This window comes from Micropterus salmoides, unplaced genomic scaffold (assembly GCF_014851395.1).
Source record: "Micropterus salmoides isolate LMB-PRFRI ecotype aquatic unplaced genomic scaffold, ASM1485139v1 Ms_hic_scaffold_10, whole genome shotgun sequence".
Taxonomy (NCBI): domain Eukaryota; kingdom Metazoa; phylum Chordata; class Actinopteri; order Centrarchiformes; family Centrarchidae; genus Micropterus; species Micropterus salmoides.
Window position 1 is genome coordinate 18,971,432 of NW_024040041.1, and position 23,765 is coordinate 18,995,196.

The 23,765-nt window shown below is 43.2% G+C and overlaps 2 protein-coding genes across 6 annotated transcripts in view; both read right to left on the reverse strand.

The window, feature by feature from the left end:
- Positions 1-5: 5 nt before the first annotated feature.
- LOC119889792 (heat shock protein 75 kDa, mitochondrial-like) lies at positions 6-3,049 on the reverse strand (the record flags this gene model as incomplete). Its single annotated transcript, XM_038700610.1, is given in 6 exon segments — positions 6-166; positions 312-383; positions 760-900; positions 1,041-1,123; positions 1,232-1,414; positions 2,846-3,049. Coding segments are annotated over 6 exon segments (761 nt in total), but the record flags the coding sequence as incomplete, so codon positions are not given.
- Positions 3,050-3,700: 651 nt separating this feature from the next.
- The window catches only part of crebbpb (CREB binding protein b), a 50,557-nt gene continuing 30,492 nt past the window's right edge, over positions 3,701-23,765 (reverse strand). The window contains exons 5-31 of one of the 5 annotated variants that reach the window (XM_038700630.1): positions 21,428-21,541; positions 20,465-20,695; positions 20,247-20,346; positions 19,814-19,951; positions 19,579-19,696; positions 19,207-19,381; positions 18,975-19,037; positions 18,530-18,651; positions 18,196-18,378; positions 17,639-18,040; positions 17,256-17,423; positions 15,609-15,786; positions 14,797-14,915; positions 14,441-14,680; positions 14,201-14,289; positions 12,111-12,221; positions 11,897-11,953; positions 11,704-11,781; positions 11,510-11,577; positions 11,227-11,377; positions 10,789-10,935; positions 10,574-10,687; positions 10,312-10,477; positions 9,649-9,816; positions 9,242-9,403; positions 7,178-7,459; positions 3,701-7,063 (exon numbers count right to left, since the gene is read on the reverse strand). In XM_038700630.1, coding sequence (XP_038556558.1) covers positions 4,700-7,063; positions 7,178-7,459; positions 9,242-9,403; positions 9,649-9,816; positions 10,312-10,477; positions 10,574-10,687; positions 10,789-10,935; positions 11,227-11,377; positions 11,510-11,577; positions 11,704-11,781; positions 11,897-11,953; positions 12,111-12,221; positions 14,201-14,289; positions 14,441-14,680; positions 14,797-14,915; positions 15,609-15,786; positions 17,256-17,423; positions 17,639-18,040; positions 18,196-18,378; positions 18,530-18,651; positions 18,975-19,037; positions 19,207-19,381; positions 19,579-19,696; positions 19,814-19,951; positions 20,247-20,346; positions 20,465-20,695; positions 21,428-21,541 — 6,308 coding nt within the window. In that variant the 3' untranslated portion in view covers positions 3,701-4,699. Of the gene's footprint in view, positions 7,064-7,177; positions 7,460-9,241; positions 9,404-9,648; positions 9,817-10,311; positions 10,478-10,573; positions 10,688-10,788; positions 10,936-11,226; positions 11,378-11,509; positions 11,578-11,703; positions 11,782-11,896; positions 11,954-12,110; positions 12,222-14,200; positions 14,290-14,440; positions 14,681-14,796; positions 14,916-15,608; positions 15,787-17,255; positions 17,424-17,638; positions 18,044-18,195; positions 18,379-18,529; positions 18,652-18,974; positions 19,038-19,206; positions 19,382-19,578; positions 19,697-19,813; positions 19,952-20,246; positions 20,347-20,464; positions 20,696-21,427; positions 21,542-23,765 lie in introns of all 5 variants that reach the window. The other 4 variants (XM_038700655.1, XM_038700639.1, XM_038700646.1 and 1 more) reach the window with 4 other exon arrangements.

Here is a 23,765-nt window from a genome sequence, read left to right on the forward strand (position 1 = left end):
CTCACCCGTCTGAGGACCACTTGTATCCGGGTGCGCCGGGCTCAGCCGACTGGGAGTAGACGTCAACGCGGTCGGCCACCATGAAGGCAGAGTAGAATCCCACACCGAACTGACCGATGATGGTGCTGCTGGCCTCCACCTGGTTCTGCAGGGCATCCAAAAATGCCTGTGGCATGGGGAGGAGACGATCATTATGACAGAATTATGACTGATCCACAAGTGTGACGTTTACAGATACGCTGGATTAATTTGACTGTTTTTGCACAGTGACACACTAGTTGAGTCTGTGGAAGAACATATACAACAGTCACCTTGGAACCAGAGCGGGCGATGGTCCCCAAGTTGGCAACCAGCTCCTCCTGGTTCATCCCCGTTCCTGTGTCCTGTTCAGAGAATCCCAGTCAGTCATAAAAAAAGAAGTGTTGTATGATATTCATCCACCAGGTGGCAATCTTTCTCAAACACAGGCCAGGAACCAGAGTCCACCGGAAGCCTCTCCACTGCAGTTACATGGTTCTTCCTTGAGTTTCCACTGTGTTTTACAAACTGGGACAATTTAGACATTTGTAATTTAAAAGGCTACAGCGGGACCAACTATGGCATCATAACGCACCGTGCGGTAGGAGCTAAGGCTGACACATTACATGTTGTTCCTGAACTTCCAAAATGTACGTTTAACCAAAAATCAACACAGGGAAGAAAAACACCAGTCAACCATAATCCACGGAGACTGCACATCTTCCACAGTCATGGGTATACCTGAATGGTGAAGGTTCCCTTGGCACTATCGGTCCGCAGGTGAATCTCCATCTGAGCCGTTTCACCCCCTGACGTAATCAGTTTGTGGCGCAGTTTTTCCAGAGCGTCACTGCTGTTGGAGATGAGCTCCCTGATGAACACCTGGTGGGACGTGGACAAGCCAGCGAATCAGCCGGAGAAGAACAGTTACATATAAAAGCTGAAATGTCAGTTTAAGTTTTAGATTCTTTCTCTCTCTCTTACTCACACACACACACACACATTAAACAAAACCATTTTACCTCTTTCTCTGAGTACAAGGACCTGGCAACGATGTCCAGCAGTTTTTTAGTCTCAGCCTGGAATTCATGTTTGGAGAAGCTACCTGCGTAGATCAGGGGCAGAACAACACTCAGGGGATCTTAAATCTAACAAATGATCAGCTAAGTGTGGTAACGTTCAAGGAGAATTATGTCTGCAGCTGTTACGGCACCTTGTACCGACTCTGTATCACTGATGATGGTGTGCAGAGGCTCCACCTCAGGCTCCTTTTCCGGCTCTTTCTCGGCCTCCTGGGTGCTGTAGTAAGACTGCTGGCTGAAGCAGAGGCAGACGCGCTGGGAGCTCCACACTCCGGGCCGACTGCTCCACCTCTGCTGCTGTCCAACCTGCAAGTCTGATGACAACGGGTGATCAAGTCAGTTGGTTGGGCTGCTTCACAAAGAAAGCTGTGGCACTGACATTTTTGTCTTTTTGGATGCCTTACTAGGACATATTTGTCTTACAGACAGCATATAGTAAGGGAGAAACCTCTAAGATCACCTGACTAATCACGCATGTTCAGAAACACACTGACAGGTGAAGACAAAACAATGGATGGAAAGAGTTTGCAAACAAAATCTTTGCCAGCTTTTATTGCAGGTTGTGAGTGAACTCAAATATCTTGGGGCGTTAACTGACTAACCTCTTCTTTAAGTCACAAGCCAATCATATCACAATAAAACCACTTCAATCCCTATACAAACAAGCACTGACAGGACTCAAAGAAATTCCATCACTCCCCAAATAAAAACAATTTTAAAAAAATCAGATTTTAAGTATAGAAAACCAACGACCTGCAAACTTGAGCTTGGTATGCAAAACCGGCCGTGATATATCCTGCTGTTTTAACTACAGGTTTTTACTGTTATCATTAAATGTTTGATTTATGATCATCTGCTTTTATGTTAAGCACTTTCTGTTACAGTCCATGTAGGGATTGTGCTAAATAAAGTTATTATTATTATTATTGTTATTACTTACTTACTATGTATGTCACTACTGCTTTTACTGTGTTTAACCAATATGTTGCCGTCTTTAAGCTGCATGCCCTGTTTTGCTTTCACTTTGTCTGTTTTGTTTATCGCAATGTCCCTTCTCTCAAATAAGCTCAACTTTTCTTGTGGTCATTTTCACCATATAAAATGAAGAGCAGGAGTGCTGCAACTGTTTAGCCTATAAAATTTCTTATTATCTTAACAAATACAAACACTTTTACAATATATATGGTCTATAATTGTCTTTGCATATGTAAATCTAATGTAAATATTTTGCATATCACGGCATAAACTGCCATATTTTTCTCTACACACGGTTGTATTTAACTCAGACTGCTATAACTTCCTATTAGCTCGTACTTCAGAATACATGTCTGCACACAGCAAGACATTGGAGTTATGTTACAAAAGGCTTCAGGGCCAGTTAGCTAATAAAAGTTATTACATCAACCAATAACAATCTCAGCATGTATGAGTAATGAGTACACGAGTAATGTTTACATTCATCTGTTTTGGGCTATAAAATGAAAAATAAAATCACAAGACACTGAAAACCAGATCAGCCCACCATGTCTGTGGGTCAGTCTGATGTAATGATGTAATAACTGAGTCTGGTAAGAAACCCATCGGTTTAAATTCATCTCTAGCTGCCGTGATCGGCTCGTGGTTTTAAACTGCAGGCTGGTAAATGCAACATTTGGCCGCAACAGAGTTTGCATTTGACTTGATGATCTTGTGGTTGTCTACTAGCCGGCTAGGCTAACTCAGGCCGGCCAACAAGCACAGCTTACCTCCAGCGAAGGGGCGCGAGACAGTTCGGCTGCTCAGCCCTCGTGCACATGACATTAGCCGCGAGTTAACCCTCTGAGAGGAACCGAGGGCGAACCGAGCCAGCGCGAGGCAACGGGACATGATAACAGCCAAGGTGGTTAAGACTACAAGACAGGTCGACTGACCGAGGGACACACGCTGAACGACGGTGGTACAGGTAGGACCCGTGACTGCGCTCTGTGATGACGTCAGCAGAGCGTCCATTAAACTGCCTAAGAAGCGGAAAAATCATTTTACCGATTGTGGTTTAAAATAAGCGCAAGGTTTTATTTCGTTATGTATTAAAACCTCCTCACGAATCCCATCGGTACCAATTTATACATAATCTGTTTATTTGTTAGCCTCCTACGATTACAAGTGGATTCATTTCAGTTTTTAAATTGGCTCTTCAAGGTCAAACAGGCAATATAAAGATAAAATAAAATAATTTACAATTATGTAAATACGCTTGTCATGTTGACGCTGATCTGAATCGATTATTTAATTAACTAATTAGTTGATGTTGTCTTTAATATTTGATTAACTGGAGTCATTTTTCAAGCAAAAATGTGACGCAGTTGATGATTCCAGCTTCTTAAATGTGAAAAGCTGGAGTCCTTGCCTTACAATATAGTAGGCATAATCACCTAAGGGGTTTAGACTGGCTGACACACACAAAATAGGACATCATTTTAGGCTCTGAGAAAGTCTGATGGAAATATGTTCTAGGGTTTATTACACTAAATAATTAATCTAATAATTGAGAAAATAATTAGTTGCAATCCACTTGCTGACCACAACAAAGTTCTCTCCAAACAGAAAAATTAGAAGCTGAGTCTGTGGCACACAGGTTTATTTAACAATATGGTATATAAGTACGAAATGAGCCATTTGAACCAGTTTGTACAGTGATTTCATTCTTATTTTCTGCATATTTACAGTACTGTCTAGCTGCATGATTTACATTAGAGAACAGTTCATCATCAATTCAAGTTTAATGCAAGAGAGAAAACGATGCACAAAACTCTCTGAACACAAATCAGCAGTCAAACAAGTTAATTTCCCACCACAGGCAAAAGAGGACCTAATGAGAATTTCTTTAGACTGAGGGGGAGACCAAGCAATTTTTTAAACATCTGCGAGACAATTTCTGGGCCCAAGCCAGTAAAAAGAACATTCCGGGACCTGTGAACATTAACAAGCTTCAATGTAGGTTTCTCTTACACCTACCTGCCTTTTGCGTTTGGGTGTGTGCAAGAGTTCCTAGATCTGTACAAATACATTAATCTCCCATAGACTCTGCAAACAGGAAAGAAATTAAGGCTTTCCCAAAGGCAGTCCTTTTGAAAAATGGCATATTAGAATAAATTAGCCAGGAACAGAGACACTGAGCAAGAGGTGAAACCTGGCAAAAAAATTCCCAGACAAATAATTTTACAGTCTTCTCAACACAAATACGATATTAATTTGCAAAGGTACAAAATAAAAAAAAGGAATAATAAAATGAAATATTTTTTGTTTTGAGAAGTTTTGTTAAAAAAGTCAATAACAGAGCATAAACAAATGAAAAACAAAATAAAACACAAAGACCAGGGCAAATTCTGCATGGCTGGTCTGAACCAAAAATATATTCTTTGTCTCTTTGTCTTCTTTTCAACAGCAACTATTAAATCACTCTCTGTTGGAAGAAAAAGCAGTCCCTTGGTTTACGGAAAAGTTCACAGTCTATAGGCCTCATGACGCATTTGTTTGTATTTCTTTTCGCTTTTTATACCAGCAAGTACAAAAATGTCTCAGCTGAAAACAGAACAAGGCCTTTCTTCTGTCACAAAATGCTACAATCCTTCAACAAATTTCTCCAGCGTGTCTCCCGACATACCTATGTCATTATTCAAACCCCCTCTGTTTGGCGTGTTAAGTTGTGGGAGCATGGCACTCTGCTCCGGTGTTCCCATGTGTCCCTGCTCCATGGAGCCTGACATTGGGCCTCCGAGGCTGGGATGGGGAGAGCTAGAGTGGAGGGCGCCGTGCTGGGGTGAGGGCTGGGGCTGTATGCGTGGGGAGGGACTGGAATGCGGGGGCTGCTGCGAAGGCGGACGGGGCGATTGCACTGGGGCTGGGGAGCGTACTTGGTTTCCGAGGGTGTTTGTCATTGTCTGGCCCGGCAAGTGAGCTCCTCCCTGGGCTTGGCTTTGGAGCATGTGGGGTTGTGGACTCATCGAATTAGCCTGTGCTGGAGAGCCCATCTGCTGCTTTAACATTTGCTGCTGCTGCTGCTGAAGTATGCGTTGCTGGAGGAGGTTCTGGGGCCCATCCAAGCCCATGCCGGGTTGGCCCATGCCGGGTTGGCCCATTTGGGACGTGGGAGGGAGCTGTCCCATGCCGCCCCCACCTCCCTGCATAGCCATTTGCTGCTGCATTCGGAGCTGGGAGTAGCTCGCTGGCCCCGGCTGCTGCTGGGGGAACTGACCGTGGCCCTGAGGCATGCCTCCCTGCTGCTGCTGTGCCTGCTGCTGCTGCATCTGCTGCATCCTGAGCAGCTGCTGTCTCCGGTACAGTTGGGGATTCCCGTTTTGTGCAGCATTCATCATCTGGCCTTGGGGGCCCATGTTTGCCATGCCCTGGGGCCCTGCCTGCTGAGGAGGCTGCTGCTGAGGTGCCATACCTGGCCTCTGCACCTGGTTTGCCATGGCTGCCATGGCCTGCATTCCTGCCGGGGACCCCAGCATGGCCTGAGGGTTCTGCTGCTGCCCCTGCTGCTGTTGCTGTGGCTGGTTGGCCTGGTACTTGGCTGTCCTCTGTTTAATGAAGGCGGCCATTAAGTGGGGGTTAGACTTGAGGATGTTGAGAACCTGTTGCTGCTGCTGGGGGGAGCTGGGAGATTTAAGGGTGCGCAGTAAGTCCTGCAGGGCACTCGGAGCAATGTTACCAGGTATCCCCCGTGGCATGTTTTGTTGCTGCGGTGTCATGCCCTGCTGTGAGGGCCCCTGGGGAGGCATGACCCCAGGCATTTGGAGGCCCTGTTGCTGGGGCATCATGGGCCTCTGCATGAGCTGGGCCTGCTGGGGAATGGGAGTTCCCTGAGCCTGCTGAGGGGCCATGGGGCCTTGTTGAGGAGGGACCTGTGGCTGATGAACATGGGGATTCTGCATGGGGTTCTGCATGGGGTTCTGCATGCCTGGAGCCCACTGGCCCTGCTGCATAGCCTGCATCACCTGGGGGCCCCGCGGCCCCTGCATCATCTGCATCTGGCCCTGCATGGGCCCCATCATTCGTGGGTGGTTCATGGGCATCCCATTCCTGACATAATTCTGCTGCTGCTGCTGCTGTTGCTGTTGTTTCGCCTTGGCTACCATCTCGATCTGTCTGGCCACTTTCAGGGCTGCTAGCAGTGGCTGTTGCTGCTGCTGCTGCTGCTGCTGCTGTTGTTGCTGCTGCTGCTGCTGCTGCTGCGGTGGCTGAGGCTGAGGCTGCTGTTGGTGTGGCATGTTCGGCAGAGGTGACTGCTGCTGATGCAGAGGAGATGATTGAGGCCCTGGTTTACCCTGCGGCACTGGTGTTGGGGGCTGGCTGGTGCGGCCATTGTTGGGAAAGCCTTGAGTAATGTTGGCAGGGTTTGGTGGCTGCTGCTGTTGTTGTTGGGGCTGGTTGGGCATGGGCTGGGGGGTTTGGGGTGTGTTAGGCTGCTGCACAGAATTGGGGGTGTCTGGGGCAGCTGAGGTAGGTGGAGATGGCATGGGCATACCCCTTCCCGCCATGGTGGCCATTCTGCGGCGCATCATTTGAGCCTGCTGGAGCCGGTGCTGCAGCTGCTGCTGACGGAGTTTGTGCTTGATGTTGAGACAGAATGGAACAGGACACTTGTTCTCCTGACAGTGCTTGGCGTGATAACAACATAAAGCAATGAGCTGCTTGCACACAGGGCAGCCACCATTGGTCTTGCGCTTGCAGCCTTTGGTGTGTTGAACCACCCTCTTCATCTTCTGGCATGAAGGCAAAGAGCAGTTGGCATTGCGACACTGGCAGGCGTGTACCAGGGACTGGATGCAGCGCTGGATGCTGAGACGTCGGCTCTCCTGAGGGCTCTTGGAGGCCTCTCCACCCTGACCGTTGCTGTCGTCGTCCAAACCCAGGCCCCACTTTACCATCTGGTGCTCATGGCCCTTAACGTTGTAGCAGTTAATGCATAGGTCGTAGTCCTGATGACAGGAAAGGAAAACCACATTAGGTTTCAGTCAAGATTTAAATAAAAATCAAAACTGATACAGCTATAAATTTCAAAACATATTTGTGAAAGTGCTACTATTCCCTACCTCGCAGACAGTGCAGTGCCAGCGTGTCTCTACGTGGTGCTTGCACTCGTTGCAGGTGTACACAAAGCGGTCCTGGCCCTGGTTGTGCAGCTCTACCAACATACACATCGTGCTCCATTTGCACCTTCTCAGTGAGCTGAACTCCCAGTGTTTGTCCCTGGCCAAAGTCAGAAAGGCATCACGTCCATCCATCAGGTCACAGGTCAACAAAGGGTCAGGGTCCATGATGGGTGGCAGGGTGTTAATTACTGGGCCAGCATGGAGGTGGATAACAAAAAACACCTGATAGTAGAAAGGACAGTAAACATGATGGTTAGTTATAGGGACAGTCAAAGTGTGCTGTAACAAATTCCCATCCCATGGGATGCAAGTATCTGCCATAGCCGGTATAAAATAGGTGAACATAGTCACCGTGACGTCACCCATTTGAAGCCTCAAGTCTGGTATTTTGACCATTGCCTTCTTGGTTTTTTGGAACCACACCTGACCAGACGTGACCATATTTGGACGAGAAGGTGGCACTTGCTGGGTTAGCAAGGTGCATCCGCAATTCATGTTAACTGTGGTTAATAACTGGGATGCTAATTTTGGCTAGCAAAAAACAAAATGTACTTACCGGAAAAATGAACAGCCAACTAATAAGCTTTTTCAACGGCGCTGGTTAAATTTATAGTGTAGCGGACACAAGTCGCCTCTAGCCTGATTGACAGGTTGACATGGTAGCGACTTGTCAATCTATCTTGTCTATCGTCCTCTAAATTGGACCATAATTCACAAATTGAACATCACGCTGTATTGAAGAAGCGATTGAGAACATAAACTCAATCCAACCAGTGGAGTCACACCCTACTGGCCATTAGAAAGAATGCAGGTTTAAAGCACTTCCGCTTTGGCTTCACCTTTCAGACCCGGAGGCTGCCGCTTGGTATCTGCACTCACTGCTCATGTACTCATATGCCTAGATGTGCCCATAAGATGTACAACAGAGATGTGCAATTGAGAGAAAGATCTTGTTCTGTGTAATTATTTGATCGCCCATGTCAACCTACCAGCTTGGTTTAGAAATATCAAATGTAGGGCTGAAACAATTCATCGATTAAATCGATAAAATCAATTCATAAAATCCATCGACAAAAATTCTTTGCATTGATGCTTCGTTTAATCCATGTAACTTTACAGCACAGTGTTTCGCAGGGACATTTATTACTGTCGTCACTGTGAACACGACGTGCTTATAATGGAGCTGTTTGAAAAGTGGAGGAAGAGAGAGAAAATAGCAAGGGACAAAGAAAAAAGTGTCCAATGTATGCGATTATTTCAAGCTAAAGAAAACAACAACTCTGTAATGTTACTGTCCATCCACCATAAAACAAAACTTATGTCACCTCAGCAACAGCACGACGGCACCTGAACAAAAAGCAGCTGGTGTTCTGCCAGCGGACCACAGACAAGGTAACAGTAACAGCAACTTTAGCATTTAACTGAAATCATGATTGATTGTTGAGTTGAAGGCTAGCCAAAGTAAGCCGCAGACCTCAACTGGAAATGTGCACACGTGCGTTTGTTGTTCTCCCTTTTGGGCCGTGAGTTGTAACCTCACAGTCATGAGTTAACTGGGTGTCGGGGAGCTGCATCTTTTAACTCAACTCCAGCTCTCTGTAGCTCAGACAATCCTTGCTAACTGCGTGTGCTAATCCATCCTTTCAACCAGATTCTTTGTCTTTATAATTGCTATCTTTATAATAACAAACAGCTGTTTCATATGCAGGATCGCTCATTTCGCATTTACATTTCACGTGTGTTTTCTTGACAAAACGTGGTTTGGAGACCAGCGTCGGGTGACACAACCAGGGTTAGGGTTAACTATCATTGTTAGCTGCAGCCCTAATCACGTTTAAAAAAAATGATAGCTGCTGTCATGCATTGTTTTATATCGCAACACCATTGTGGAGGGCATACCTCCTCAATGTCCTTTTGAGGTAAAACATAGGTTGAAAAAAATGGCATTTTTAATTATGAGGAATGGACTGCAAAAAATCTGTTACAGTTTATAGGATTTCCCACCTCCTTGTGTTTCTCCATTGTGGCGTAGAGCTTCTGGGACAGATCATTGGCTACATTCGGCATCCCAGGCTTTTTCTTATTGGCTCGGCTGACGCTGCTCTTGTTTTTGTTGGTTTTCTTGTTATTCTTCTTTTTGGCAGTCTTGCTGTCAGCTTGGGCTCCCTTGAAATAGATGGACATGAACGTTCAGAGAAGAAGAGATTGCACAACAGGCAAGATGAGGTTATGCAATTAAGCTGAGTGGTTAAACAATGCTTGAGTGAATGCTGAAAGCTTTTAAATAATTAGGACTGAAGCGTGATAAAAATCTGAGGTGAATCAGAGGCCTAAGCACCAAGTTGTTCATTTTGGTTTAATAAGAGCAACCCCATTTCAAAATGTTCAATCCACCTACTCATCTAACTCACCTCTGTCGTCTCTGAGGAGGCTGTGTTCTCCTCCTTCTTCCTCTCCTCCTCCTCCTGCTCCAGCTCCTTGATGCTCTCCTCCAGCACATTAGGCCAAAAGTCACCCTCAAAGTACGGCAGCTCATTGGCACTGGTCAGCCTGTCTTCTGTTGCCTGCTTGAAAATGTCCTGAACACAGACACACAAGACTTCTATCAGTCAAGACAGTAAGATCGATCGATAGATATATGTTTTATGTATGTATATGTTTTTTAGGTTTTATTTCTTGTTTTTTTTTTATTTGCTATATCAATAAAATGGATTGGATATCTGCAAGTTTTTAAAAAAAATTAGAGATAGTTTTGTCACTGAAATTTACATTAATGAAAATGGGGGGATTTGGCAGGTCTACTGTAAAGATTAGCCTAACTGTTTTAACTATATGTAATTGAAAATTGGTTAGAATTGTAGTTTTTGTTATATCAATAGCTGATCCTATTTGTCTTGTCAGCAGAGACAGGAAGCATGATTGGAAGCACATTAATACCGGATAAACATTGGGATTCTTAACACAAACAAGATATTGGCATAGTCTAGTAAATTAGTTTAAACTTTAATTTAACAATAGTTAAATTTACATTTTCAAAACTGTGAACTAATAATGGAGTAATGATGTGATCTGACCTTGTAATCGTGCAAGATCCTCTCAGCGAAAGCCTTGTCCAGCATCTTTCTGTACCACTCTTGGAGCCGCTTGGGCTTGGGGATCTTCTGGTCAGGAGGGTGACAGTGGAAAATGTAGTCATCTCCTTCACTGGGTGGGCAGGCCCAGATGTGACCCATCACATACCTGAGGGTGACAAGAGTTACCAGCCACTTAGCACTTGGAGGAATGATACATTTACACAGTATTAGCTGAAAGGGTGTAAAGCTACTCTTTACCCACCCCAGTTTCTTCACATACTCCAGGTAGCCTATTAAGATCTCATGGTAAACTGCAGTCCTTAGCAAACGTGGTTTGAAGAAGTGAATACTGTCGAGGTATGATATGTAAACCCGTCTGCAATGCAAATGTGGAGAATTTAATCAAAGAGCAATACAAACAAACCAAAATAAACTGAGAAAAACTGCATCCATTCTTATTTTTCATTGTAGTTTTACCTGGTATTTGGAAAGGGGCATTCTGATCCATACTCCTGGACATGCATGCCGAAGAAACAAACGTCCACCCCGTCTATTTCCTCAAACGCAAAAAGTGCTTTGGTTCTGTAAGGGAAGCTCTCCACCATCTCGCCTGAGTCCACAAACCTGCGGAACCAGATAAGCAAGTAAAGTTACAAACTTTTAAGGACTTGCACTTGACTACTACAATTTCTTTGTAAAGGAGAGGAGATGGATTCTTTTTGGTGCCAGATTCAGGAGAGCTCCTAGTACAGGCTTCTAGTTTGTTTCTCAGATGAGAAAAGCTCTTGAGTGGTACGCGGTGTAGCTCCCAGCTGGGCTTGCAGTAAGAAAGCAGCCACGCAGCATTTTATTCTAGATTTAACCACTGTTTTTGCAAATCAGGTGAGACACTTTATCAGCAGGTGAGAACCTTACCTAGACTTCATGCCAGGCTTAATCTCCACAGTTTTGTCAGAGCTGGCCACCACTCGCACAAACACCTCACCGGCCTCTGGGTGGTTCTGCCTTTTCAAGTACTTATTCACTCTGTCCTCAATATACGTCCCCAACCTTGTAGACTGCAGCCCTTTACAAACATTAACACAATATTTAATATTAATTCTTTAATTAATTTTTAATAAGTTTTACTTTTACGTAAATAAAGGAACATTTAATTAGATTAAAAGCCGCTGCTGTTTTGCTACTAAATGTAACTTACTTTTGGCTGCAAACTTGTTCTCCTTTCTTGTTTTGCCAGACTTCTTCAGACAGTTGTCACAGATAAAGCTAGAAGAAGACAGATCAAACTGTAGTTTAGTGTCAACATACAGTAACTCTGGCAAATACACATTCCTGTTAGAAAGAATTCTGTTAAGGTCAAACATGGACAGTGTAGTTATCCATCAGACTTACCCTGAAGGCCAAATGACGTCGTAGTGCAGCACACATATCTGATGCATCTTTCGTCCACAGTCTTTACATTCAACAAACCTGCAAAGACAAACATTTGCCTTTTCTGTGCTTTCTTTGCAAAAAGTAGTAAAGACCATCACTGCACATACATAAATGAGGGTGACGTTGATGTTACTGTCCAGACAGTACTTACGGTTCAGAGTCCAACATGTCATTTTTCTTCTTTTCAAACTGCTCTTTTGAGATCATACTGCACGAAAAAGAGATAAGAAACAACAACAAAGTTCATGTTGGCTCATGTTATCGAAAACCCTTTCTAAAGAATCAAGTCCAGAGAGAAAACTGACTAATAATCTCGCAAGATGATCATCAGCTGGTTTTCGGGCCACCCAGGCCTGGTAACTTACGTCTGTGGCTGTGCCGGGTCGTCCCCCAGGGTCACACTGTTGCCCTGGATCTCGTTGAAGCACTTCTCACAAAAGTGATACCTGTCGGCAATAAGGCCATATTTGGGTGAACTGCAGCCCAGCACACACAGTAGCAGCACAGGCAAACCGGCGTACAGGAGGCAGAATGCAGAGTAAACGGGGCACACGGCAACAACCGAGGACGAAGCATGGGCAGTGGACAGACGGAGGGACACACACACACATACACACACAGGCAGATGGGTAAAGGTTAGTCACAGTTGAAATGATCCATGATCCAGCCACTCTCTTTCAAACTGTAACAGAAACAGGAAAACATGCTAAAATGCTATGTTAATGATAGTAAATGAATGTTCTAATGTTGTGAACAGAAACTACTGTTTGTGGACTCTACAAACTATATACTGGAATTTGAAAACACCATCATAGGGACCAGATAGTGGACGTAATTGTCCATCGCAGATGTCCACCACAAAGTTGAGTCCCTCAAGGGAGTGTGCTAGGCCCCTTGTTGTTTCTGGTGTATATTAATGACATGGAAGAGGCATGTAAATAAGTTCAAGGAATGTTAATATGTTCCTATATGGGCACTATGCTGGTTGTTGACAAAAAAACTCAGCTCCAGGTTAATTGTGGTTTAAACTCTAAATTATGGTCAACACTAGATGCTAAACAGTGGATCACTTCACAAAGCTGAGTTAGAACATAATTATGATCAAATCTTTGTCAACAAATATGCACGAGTCAAATTAAGTAAGTAGTAGTTTTTTTTGGTCCCTTTTCCCCCACAAAATAAACATGTAAATAAAAGAAATAAGTCCTAATTTGTGTATAATTCAAGTGAATAAAGCATTTATTGAACATTTGTTATATTGTTATCGAAAAAAGATTATATTGCGATAATTATTGTTATTGTTTTATTGTCCAGCCTAGTTCCTGGAAAGGTAAAGTTGGCAACTTGTGGATTCCAGTTTAATCCAATGCCACTTTGATTACGCTAGCACATCCTGGTACTTTTCCAAAGCTATGGAAGATAAAATTTCAGGTCTCCCAAAATAAATTGATGGGAGCCTGCACGAACCAGTAGCCAGATGGGTAGAAGACTACAAACCCAGTCATGTTTAAGACCAACTGAAACACTGGGTTTTAGATAATTTACTCCTGTAAAGACAGTTATGTTGGCAGGGTTGTATGTAGCTCATTTGATGGACTGTTTTTAATATAATGGGAAGTGTGTACTTTAGCCTGTTGTCAGAATAATGCCTGTTAACGCCCAAAGAGAAAATGTTGTGTATACTGACGTTTTTTTGTGCTTTTATATACCACTAATGTAGTACCCCACTATCTCCACACACAAGTATGCTCACGCACACACCTCTGCGATGTCTAACTACAATATTGAGTTATCCTTGATAAATTGTGCATGTACATTGGTGTTGCAACCATGTAACTGTCCTTTCAAAATGAATTATCAAATAAACAAAAACGACAATCACTTGTAACATAAGCAACATGCATTAGGAGCTGATGAAGGAATTACATGGTCATGCCGGGGGAGAAAGAATGAGTGATAACGTTTCGTTTGATTAAAGTCAAGGGAATTTCAGTCCCTAATACTTTGGGCATACAGATCAAGATGTGATCAAATGATAAAACCAAATGTTTATAACTTCTTGGACTTCAATCCAAAATTGGTAAACCTCACAGTATTTAGTAGCGCTCATCTGCAATACTTGAATAGTGTTGCATTGGAATGACATTGAGGTGCAGTAGCAGATTCTGCACAGCAGGGGGAGCTTCAGTGCTGATTCTCCAGCACAATGAGGAAAACACAGGGCCCAATCATTCACAGTCTGCTTGACCACAATATTCAACTCTTAGTGGTGTCTGTGACACCCCCTATAAAGGAAAGATCATAATGTGCACAAGGACCTTACAGCATTGTTGACTGACATGGCTGTATGTGAATTTTTTGTCCATGTTTTATCTTTGAAGATGAAGCTGCACATCTCTTTATAAACCCTCCTTCAACTTGTCTACTCCTCACCAGAGTCAGAATGTAATTTTACCTGTTCTGGTAGCTGTAGTAGGTGCCATCCCTGGAGATGGTACACAATTGTTTGCCATAGCAACACAGCGTCTGGGGTGAGAACTCATACTGTGGAAACAGAGAAAAACATTAACAATACATGTCATTGTTACAAAAAGAGTTGTACTCATGTCAACTGCCACATACAGGTAAAGACAAATGTGAACTGACAAGATAAATACAGTAAAAAGTACAGATTTCAATCCCTGTGTTGTCTCACCTTCCTGCCGCAGCAGTAGCCCAGGCCCTGCATGACAGGATCAATCTCTGCTTCAAACACTTCTGCCAGTTTGGTGCAGTACTTGTAGACACGGGATGTTTTGCGGTTGTACAACCAGGCGTTGTTGAACATGAGCCACACATCTTCGACATACTGCCACGGCTCCTGGTATTGACCGGTATCCAGCTTGCGTTTGATGGTGGATAAGTCAATGGGATTCTTCACAATTTCAAAGTAGTCCTGTACAGCAGTAGAGAGACATTTGTAGGAATGAGCAAATCATGCTCAACAGTATTTTCTGTTGGTACTGTAATATCTGAAACGACATTTGTGTGTATATAATTGCGGATACTCACAGGTATACCCAGTAGCATGGGGTCTACAGGTTGTCTGAAGGGTAGTGACTCTGGGTCTTGCCTGTAGAGGGCCTCAAGTGTCGGCATTAGGGCCTGCCTCAGCTCCTCTGGCTTGAAAACTGGACAAACAATAATAATGTTGTAAAAACAGCAAATACAAACCGCTTATCGGTGTCTGCAAATAAAAGATTTGAATTCAAGGTTAATTGTAAAATATTATGAATTCACAATAAATGACTAAATGACTTTTTGGGCTACATGTCAGAGAAGGTGGTGAAAAAGTGCCACAATCACATTTAAAGAGGTTACTTCCCCAAACAAAAGGCACAAAGGGGGGGGGGCATGTGTGTTGACTCAGCAGAGATGATATTACATGAGAAGTTGATCTACAGGAGAAAACAAATCTAAAAAGCAACACAGCATACCCGAGAGACTTAATGCATTATATTATGTTATATTTTCTATTCACAATTATTGTCTGCCATATAAATTTTGTGTTTTTACAAAAATAAAAACATTTCCACCATAGATTGGTGCAGAAAAAAACCAAAAAAAACCAAAACAGAAATTGGTGCAAACAAAATCACCAGAATTCAGGAAATTAAGTGTTCAATGCTGTTCATATCATTGAAGATTTCTTAAAAATAAAGTGTTAAAATCACCTCTTGATCTTGTGAACCCAATATCATATCTCGTTTCGTCAACCCCCCCATCCATGACACATATCTTCTCATTTTTGTACCTCAAAATATCAAACTAAACATATGTATTTACACACTTAATATAAACAAATTTTAAACAGATTTGTGTACTTTTTTTGCGGTTCTGAGTAGAGGTGGTTGATGTGCTGTTGGCCCCATTTTCCTCCTCTTCTTTGGGTTCTGCCTTCACCTCCGCCTTCTTCTCCTCGGTTTCCATTGGTTCCTGCTTTGGCTCTGTTGCATCTGTCTCCTCCTTCTTCACCATCGGGGGTTTGGTTTCATCATCCTGCTATATGAACACAACCCATGGTCAACCACTTATCCTGTGGTGCCAAGTCAGTAAACCATGAAGTATTTAATGCCTTTAGTGGAACGCTTTCCTTTAGGAGAATGAAAAGTCACAAGTCAAATTTCCCTTTTTTAGACTGTTGCAGTGGATGGAGTTTGCAGTAGCAACCAAGGGATCAAACAGCACATGGCTTCTGGGCTGACCAACTGTGGATTCATTATATATTCTTAACAACTGACTGTTTTTGGTAATTTCTTTTTATCTAAAATGTTAGCATTTATTAAAAAGTGTATTGCCTCACAATCCAACATATGAATTACAGTAATATCTGTGAAGAACATCAGTCAGGTTTCCGCGTCCAACACAGCACAGAAAAAGCTCTTACTAATCATTTACTGCTCGCCACTTATTGTGGGGCGTACTCTATTTTAATTCTGCTCGATTTGAGTCCCACATTTCATACAGTTGACCACAATATCCTCATTATTCGCCTTGAAAATTGGGTTGGTCTTAAAGACACTGCTCTTGCCTGGTTTCACTCCTACCTCTGACAGATTGTTTTCTGTTGTAATGGAGAATTTCCCTCATTCCCAGCCCCCCTTCTCACGTTGTATTCCCCAGGGCCCAGTTCTTGGTCCTATACTGTCTATTTATATGCTTCTTTTAGGTACAATATTCATTTCCACTCTTATGCGGACGATGTGCAACTTCATGTTCCGCTAACTGCAAGTGACATGGAAAAGCTTTCTCATGTTATGGCTTTGATATTAAATGCTGGCTGTCACAAAACTTCCTCCAGCTCAATGAGTCCAAATCTGAGGCCCTTTTATTCAGACCCCCCCCCCCCAACTTGGGAACCCTCCTACGTCACAACGTTCCACTCGCATTTGACTCTGAGCTCTGTTTTGAAACATCACCAATACAATCATGCTTCTACCAACTTAGAAAAATCGCAAAAGTAGAAATGTTTTTATCTCATGCAAACCTCGAAAGTCACCCATACTTTCATCTTGTCTCGTCTGGATTACTGTAATTCCATGTGATCATTGAAGGGCTGCACTTAACGATTTACTTTTTTACTGTATAATCTATTCTTTTCTCGATTAGTTGATTAATTTAACAACTAATTTATCAATTATTCTAAAGATTAATTTAAATTAATTTATCCAAAATAAATAAAAAATGTGAATGAATAACTGACTTCATGCTCCCGTTCCTGGGAGTTTGTAATCCCGAGCCAAAGCTTTAAAGTACAGAAGTCCAAGCTTGGCCTATGTCTCTTTTATCACCTGTGTTCTACCTGTTTTACTGTACACTGTTGTTTTATATTGTTTGTTATTTTTATCTTGAGTGTGTACTATTTTATTTTCTTCTGTCAAGCATTTTGTATATGTGTTTTTAAATGGTACTATGCAAATAAGGTTTTATTATTACTACTATTGAGTTATACTGTAAAATAATGAACATACCTCCATTTTTACATCTGTCTGCTTCTTCCCAGAGCTGTTGTCATCTTCTTCTTTTACTTCAGGTTTGGCTTCAGTGCCGCTCATGTCAGGGGCCTGCTGGGAGTGCAGTTCAGCCACAGAGGCTGGGGTGGGCACTCTGTTATCTATACTCGCTGCTGCCTGGGACAACTTTATGAAAAGGAGAAAGAGACATTCTGATCACAATGCTGATAATCTATAAATCAAGTAATAGGGACTTATAAGCAAATTAAGGAGTCAGTGATGCTCTCAGAAGAAGATTTTTAAGTGTTTGGTCAAAAGACCTATTAGCTTTAACATAGGCTGGCAAATGCGTAAGTGATACAAAAACTATAATGACTTCTGAGTTCGAACTAGTGTCTCACCGGTGTGCTGGGGTGCTGTGCTTGCACTGAGGTGGGCTGCTGCATCTGGCTGGGGGGTTCTATCTGGGGCTGCAGGGGCGTGAGTGGCAGGGAGGGGTCAGGAGGTGTGCCCATGGCTGAGGGGGGGCGAGGGAGACTACTAGATAAGTGGGTTGGAGTGGAAGAGGGCCCACCCGTGGAGACGGGGGTGGAGGGCTGTGGTGGCACCTGGGCCTGCGCAGAAGCATGGTGTTGCTGCAGCTGCTGCTGCTGCTGCTGCTGCTGCTGCTGCTGCTGAGACTGCAGGCTGGCAGATGCATTGGGTGGAGGGGTGGCACGCAGGGTGGGCTGGGCTGCAGGGCCACATGGCAGCTGGGAGCCAAGTGATCCCAGAGGATTCAGAGGGAGGTTAGAGTTCTGTGGCTGCTGGAACAAAGAGGGATGAGCAGTTAGCATACCAATACACACCATTCATACAGCAGCCCATATGGTGACAATCACAAGGCCACATTCAGACTGAAAAATCCAAGGAGCACTGAAAACGCAAGGAGCATACAAAATGTCAACACTTCTCTCACCTGTGTGACAGCAGCCTGTGTTATCGGCTGCCCCAAGCCTACATTCGCATTCATTGCTCCACCTGCAGTGAACTGGCCCTGTGGCAGGAACTGGCCCTGGTTGGCTTGCTGAGGTACCATGTTATTAGCATGACTACCCATCATTCCTTGAGTCGGAGGCATCCTTGATGGGGACATGCCCATCTGTAAGAGGCGAGAGATGAAACAGACAAAATCATTAGGGGCAAAATAAACATGGTGACAAAATACTGATAAACTTAGCTCAGAGACATGATTGTTCAGAAGAGAGAGAGAGAAAATAATAAAGCAGGGAGACAGAAGAGCAAGATCTAACCGCTGGGACGGAGCTCATGTTCATCTGCTGCGGATGGTTCATCGGGGAGGGAGCACGTGTTCCCATGGGTGCCTGAGGCATCTGCGCATTCTGCATTGCCATAGGGTTAAACTGATTGATTCCTGTGGGAACAGATACACACAGATTAATATACCTTATTATACTTGGAAGTTGTCATCCATTTTTCCATGTCCTACTGGGCTGGCAGAGGCACTGAACTAGCTCACTTGAAACATCACAGCTCTGACAAATGCATTTAACTTTAACTGGTTAAACAGTCGGGTGTGCACAGAAAACTAAAACTGCAACTAAAATGCTTACCAATTTTCTGTATAACATTTATATGTAAATCCATTTGCAAATTTACGAACTAGGAAGCCAAAAAAGGACATATAGTGCTTTTCCCTGGAATCTGACTGCTAACACAGCAAATACAAACACACACCTTGTGGCACCTGCATACGGTTCATTATCTGATTTGGCATGTTGGGCATAGGCACAGGTCCATCTGAGAGAAGACAGGACAAAGTAGTGTTTTAAGTTGCCATCAGTTACCGAAATGTTTTATACATGTGTGAATTGATAACTGTAGAATCGTTTGAGGCAGCCAATATTCCAAAGCGTCTTTCCCCTTTTGTATTTAGATGCTATGAAGTGGAGAGAGTTTGGCTACTAACTGGGCGGTCGGACGGCCTGTCCTGGGCCCATGGCGTTGGGCTGAGCCATACCAGGCTGCTGAGGCCCAGGTGTGCCCACCATGCCGGGCTGTTTCTGGAGCCTTGAGCGTCTCTTCTCCTCCAGTTCCTTCTGGATTTTGTAGATTTTCTCTGCCAGGAAATGGTAATACTCATCCTAGTGAGAGGATGAAAAGAAACAAAAGGCAGAAAAGATATTTTATATTAAAAAGAATAATGAGTGTTTCTTGGTATCTGGTTTGTCTGCTCTCATAGTGACAAGAGAAAGGCCTTAGGATTAAAAGGCCTTAAGCGACATCAACGCTCAGGTTATAATGGTGTGATAATAAAAAAAGTGGCAATTAAATCAATTACCCTGCTGTTAGCTGACTCGTACATGTCACCCTCAACCTTGCGTGCATATGCCACCAGGTTCTCCATTCGCCGGTCCTTCAGTGCTGCAGGGTCTGGGGTGGGGAATATGGCTTGTACACTGAAGAGACAAAACAGAAAAATATAAACTCAGCAACAACCTGGTACATCAAGTTCTATTTAGTTTTCCAGTGACAGAACTGTATTAATAATACATCTGTTGCATTGTTGGACTTACAGTTTGTGCACCAGGTGGGTGCGCAGGTCCTGAGTGACGTGTTCATGCCAGGCCTTCCGTACCCCTGAAGCAGAGAGAGGGGTGGCAGTGGGCAGGTTTCCCATGCCTCCTGCTACTGACCCATCTGGCATCAGCTGACTATAAAACACAGAGAGAAAGAAATTATTACAGTTACAGTTCAGGGTGTGCGGCACGGTGCTGCAGTGGTTAGCACTGTCGCCTCACAGCAAGAAGGTCGCGGGTTCAAACCCTGGTTGCCCTGGCCTTTCTGTGTGGAGTTGTTGCAGCATGTTGTCTGCGTGGGTTCTCTGCAGGGGCTACGGCTTCCTCCCACCGTCCAAAGACATGCGGACTAGGTTAATTGGTGAAATTGTGGCTGCCTTTGCAGCAAGGGCTGTGTTTTATGCAACGTATTAAGGATGAGAATGCTCACTTGTTGAGTGTGGATGGTAGAGAGGAGTCAGAGTGCATGCCAGCCTGGTCTGAAGAAGGGACACCCATGCCTCCTGCCATCTGGTTCATCTGATTAGTGCCTGATAAACACACATTATCATTTACAAGGGTTTGCAAGAAATTGGCTTAACAGAAGATTCATAGTATTGTAATCACATTATCCTCTGAAATGGAAGTGTAGTCCTATCTATCCCGTACCTAGTGGGTTCATATTTCGCAGCTGCTGGTGCTGGGGGCTTTGCTGAGCGGGACCCTGGCCCTGAGCAGGGGACTGGTTCCCATACGGCAGGCCAAGGGCAGCATAGGCCCTCTGCATGGAGCTGGGGTCGATGTGCGTGGCAGCGCTGTTGATGGCTGTGGCACTGGGCTGGCCAGGCCCCACTGTACTTATGGCGTTCTGCAGGCCAGCCCCAGGTGAACTTAGCATGGCTGGAAGGAGAAGATGAGGAAAATGAATAAGTGGTTTGGCAATATTAAATAAAGCATTTCATTAGTACTCTATAAAACTTGAGGGGTAACTGCTGCTTCTTGTATTTTGGTGTGCCTCTGAATATAAATCAGGAAACACAAAAAATGAACATTAGTATACTAATCACTATAAAAATATTTTTTTAAACATCATTAAAATTTCCAACTCTTTATGTAAAGAAAAAAAATCTCTGTGCAAACAAACGTCTTGAGCAGACCTCCATTTAAAATCCCTGCACTGCTCCCTGCTGTGTTGATTGCTGACAGGGAGCACGCTGCCTCTGTGGGGGATTTAAATCTGTCATCGGGCCTTTTAACCAATCAGAGAGCATGCTGTCCTAAGACCCTGCCCCCACTGATAGCATAGCCACAGAGCCCCTCCCCTGGGTGTAATATTACAGGCCCAGCCTGTCTAGAGGAATCCTCTCCCTGTTGGAGCTCTCACAGCCAGCCAGCACAGAGCTGTGGCAGGGAGACACAACCTGCAGGTGGCACCACTTCATACCACACAAAGTGACTTCAGGCTCGCTGCTGAGTGACAACTCCCTTGTTGAACAGCCTACAAGGTAAGATTTTATTTTTTTCAAAATGACCACAACCATACAGATATTTATCTACAAAGAACTTTTAACTGCATTTTTACATGAATTAACAAGAGCATGAGAGATCAGGGGAGATGCTGGAGATACTCACGTTGCTGGTTTCTCTTGTCACTAGCATTCTTCAAAGGCAGGCAGACCGGACAGTCGTGCCGCGTACAGTTCTTCCAGTGGGAGATGATCTGTCTGGATGATGCACAGTGAGCCACTGGGGAGAAACAAAAAGTGAAACAGAGAGAGTGGCGTGTGGTTAAGTAATTAAGCAGCATGTCATTTTAAAAGTAGTAATACAAAGCATCTATAAACATGAGTATGACTATAAAATGTCTATAGTATAAAGTGATCAAACCCAGCAACATGCTGAGTCAAAATATAGCGCAGTCAAAGGAATCCTCAACTGCAACAGTACAATGTGCAAATAGCTTTGTGAAAGAAATTACACATGTTGTAAAACCATAAATGCATCCTTGTATTTACTTTAAGAGTATAAACAATATAAATATCAGAGTTCAAAGTTCATCAACCTTGGATGACTTCCTTACTACAACAGCTGTCAGAGGGAAGCTGCTTGCTGCCAGGATAGACCAGGAAATAGAGTACAATCATCATGACAGACGTTAAAAAAAAAAAGATTAAATTCATGTTTGCTGATAGTGTCTGTCATTAGGGCTTTTGGGGCTTAGCGAGTCAAAGGGGTAGACCGGTTCTATTTGAACAATGCAACACAAGTGCTTACTTGCCTGGAAATGCAAATTACTTCTCTTATCTTACTGCTCTTAATAACTAGAGTTGAACATTATTATTAAAGAAAGTTATTATTTTACTATTAATGCTTTTTAATCTTAATACGTCCAATATATCTACAATATCTGTCTTGTAGGTCAACAACAACACAATTTGGTTGCTTTCAGGGTACCTCCAGGATTCTCAAAGTTAAATTTAAGACTCCACAACATCCAAAATAAAATGTAATACCAACTTCACTGCCGTTTAATGGAAAATCTGTATTAATTTTAAGCCCGAGAAAATTATTTACAAAGTTACATGAATTTAATAAAACATTTTATTATAATACATTCATATTTAACACACTATAGCTTGGGGTGTGTTTGTACTTTGATAAGATAAAATGAATCAAGGACATCACTTTGTGTTGAAAAGTAGTGGGGACATAAGGGTTCAGATTAGGGGTGTGACGATACACTTAGCTCACATGCACGATTCACAATATTGGGTTCACAAGAACAAGACAAGAAGATATTTTAACACTATATTGATATATATATATCATATGCTGAAATATAATAATATATATATATATATTTTTTTTTTTTTTTTTTTTTGAGCCCTCAACATTTAATTTCCTGCATTCTGAAGACATTTTCTGCACCAATTTATGGGAGAATTGTCTTTATTTAAATAAAGTCATTCATATTTTTTTAGCTTGAACTTTATTTGAACAATGCACATTTGTGTCTTTTATCTTAAAATTGCATTGCATGTTTTCTTATTGTGCAAATAAACCTTTCTCAAAGTATTTTCATTTGTTTTTTTAGCATTTCTTGTTTCAAGCCATTTTTCAGAACATATTTAACAAATGCTTTAAAAAACAGTGATGGAGACATGTCCCCAGTATTCACAGTGTAAATGACACCTATGAAATGAATCCAATATTTGTGCACTAAGAACTCTTAAGGGGTGAAATCAAAAATACAAACAAATTGTGTGGTATAAGTTGTTGCAATTAGTTACACCTTGGCTAGATAAGGTAATGTAATATAATATGCCAATTGCTTCAGTGATTATTAATCCTGTTCTGTTTTTCTAAAGCATCTAAAGGCTACTTGAAATATAGTATTATATAGTATTGGCTTGAAAGCAGCGGGGATAACGAGTTGGGCTCCGGTTTGTATTTCCCTCATTCCAGCGCGACGCCGCTGTTGTAGGCTAACGTAGGCCACAGACATGGTCCTCGTCGCATACACACCTGTCTCTCCGTTGCTGTTGCATCATTCATTCACTGACCAGTAACCTTCAGCGGGTCTTCCAGCGCTGCTGTTCCATTGGCGCTCGCCACAGTGTGACTGGCTCGCACGCCGATCAGCTTGTTGTGCTAATCTCAGCGGCACTGCCCTCAGCTTCGTCCGCCAACTTGTTCGTATTTCTGGCTTTCTGAATTTCAGACACTTGCCCATTCAGAGTCGTCGAGCTAACTTTAGTAGCACGTCAGAGACGTTTTCTTTCCTAACAACTGACTGATTCGCACAGAGCTGGATGCCAGAGCTTGTGCACCGGAGTCACACCAAACATAGTATATTATGAAGTCACACGCACAAAGTATTCATTTATGATGTTACAGCATTAATTTAATCCTACGAAAGGACAAGAAAAAATTTAAGACCTTGGTAAACTAAACTTATGCGATGGACTGG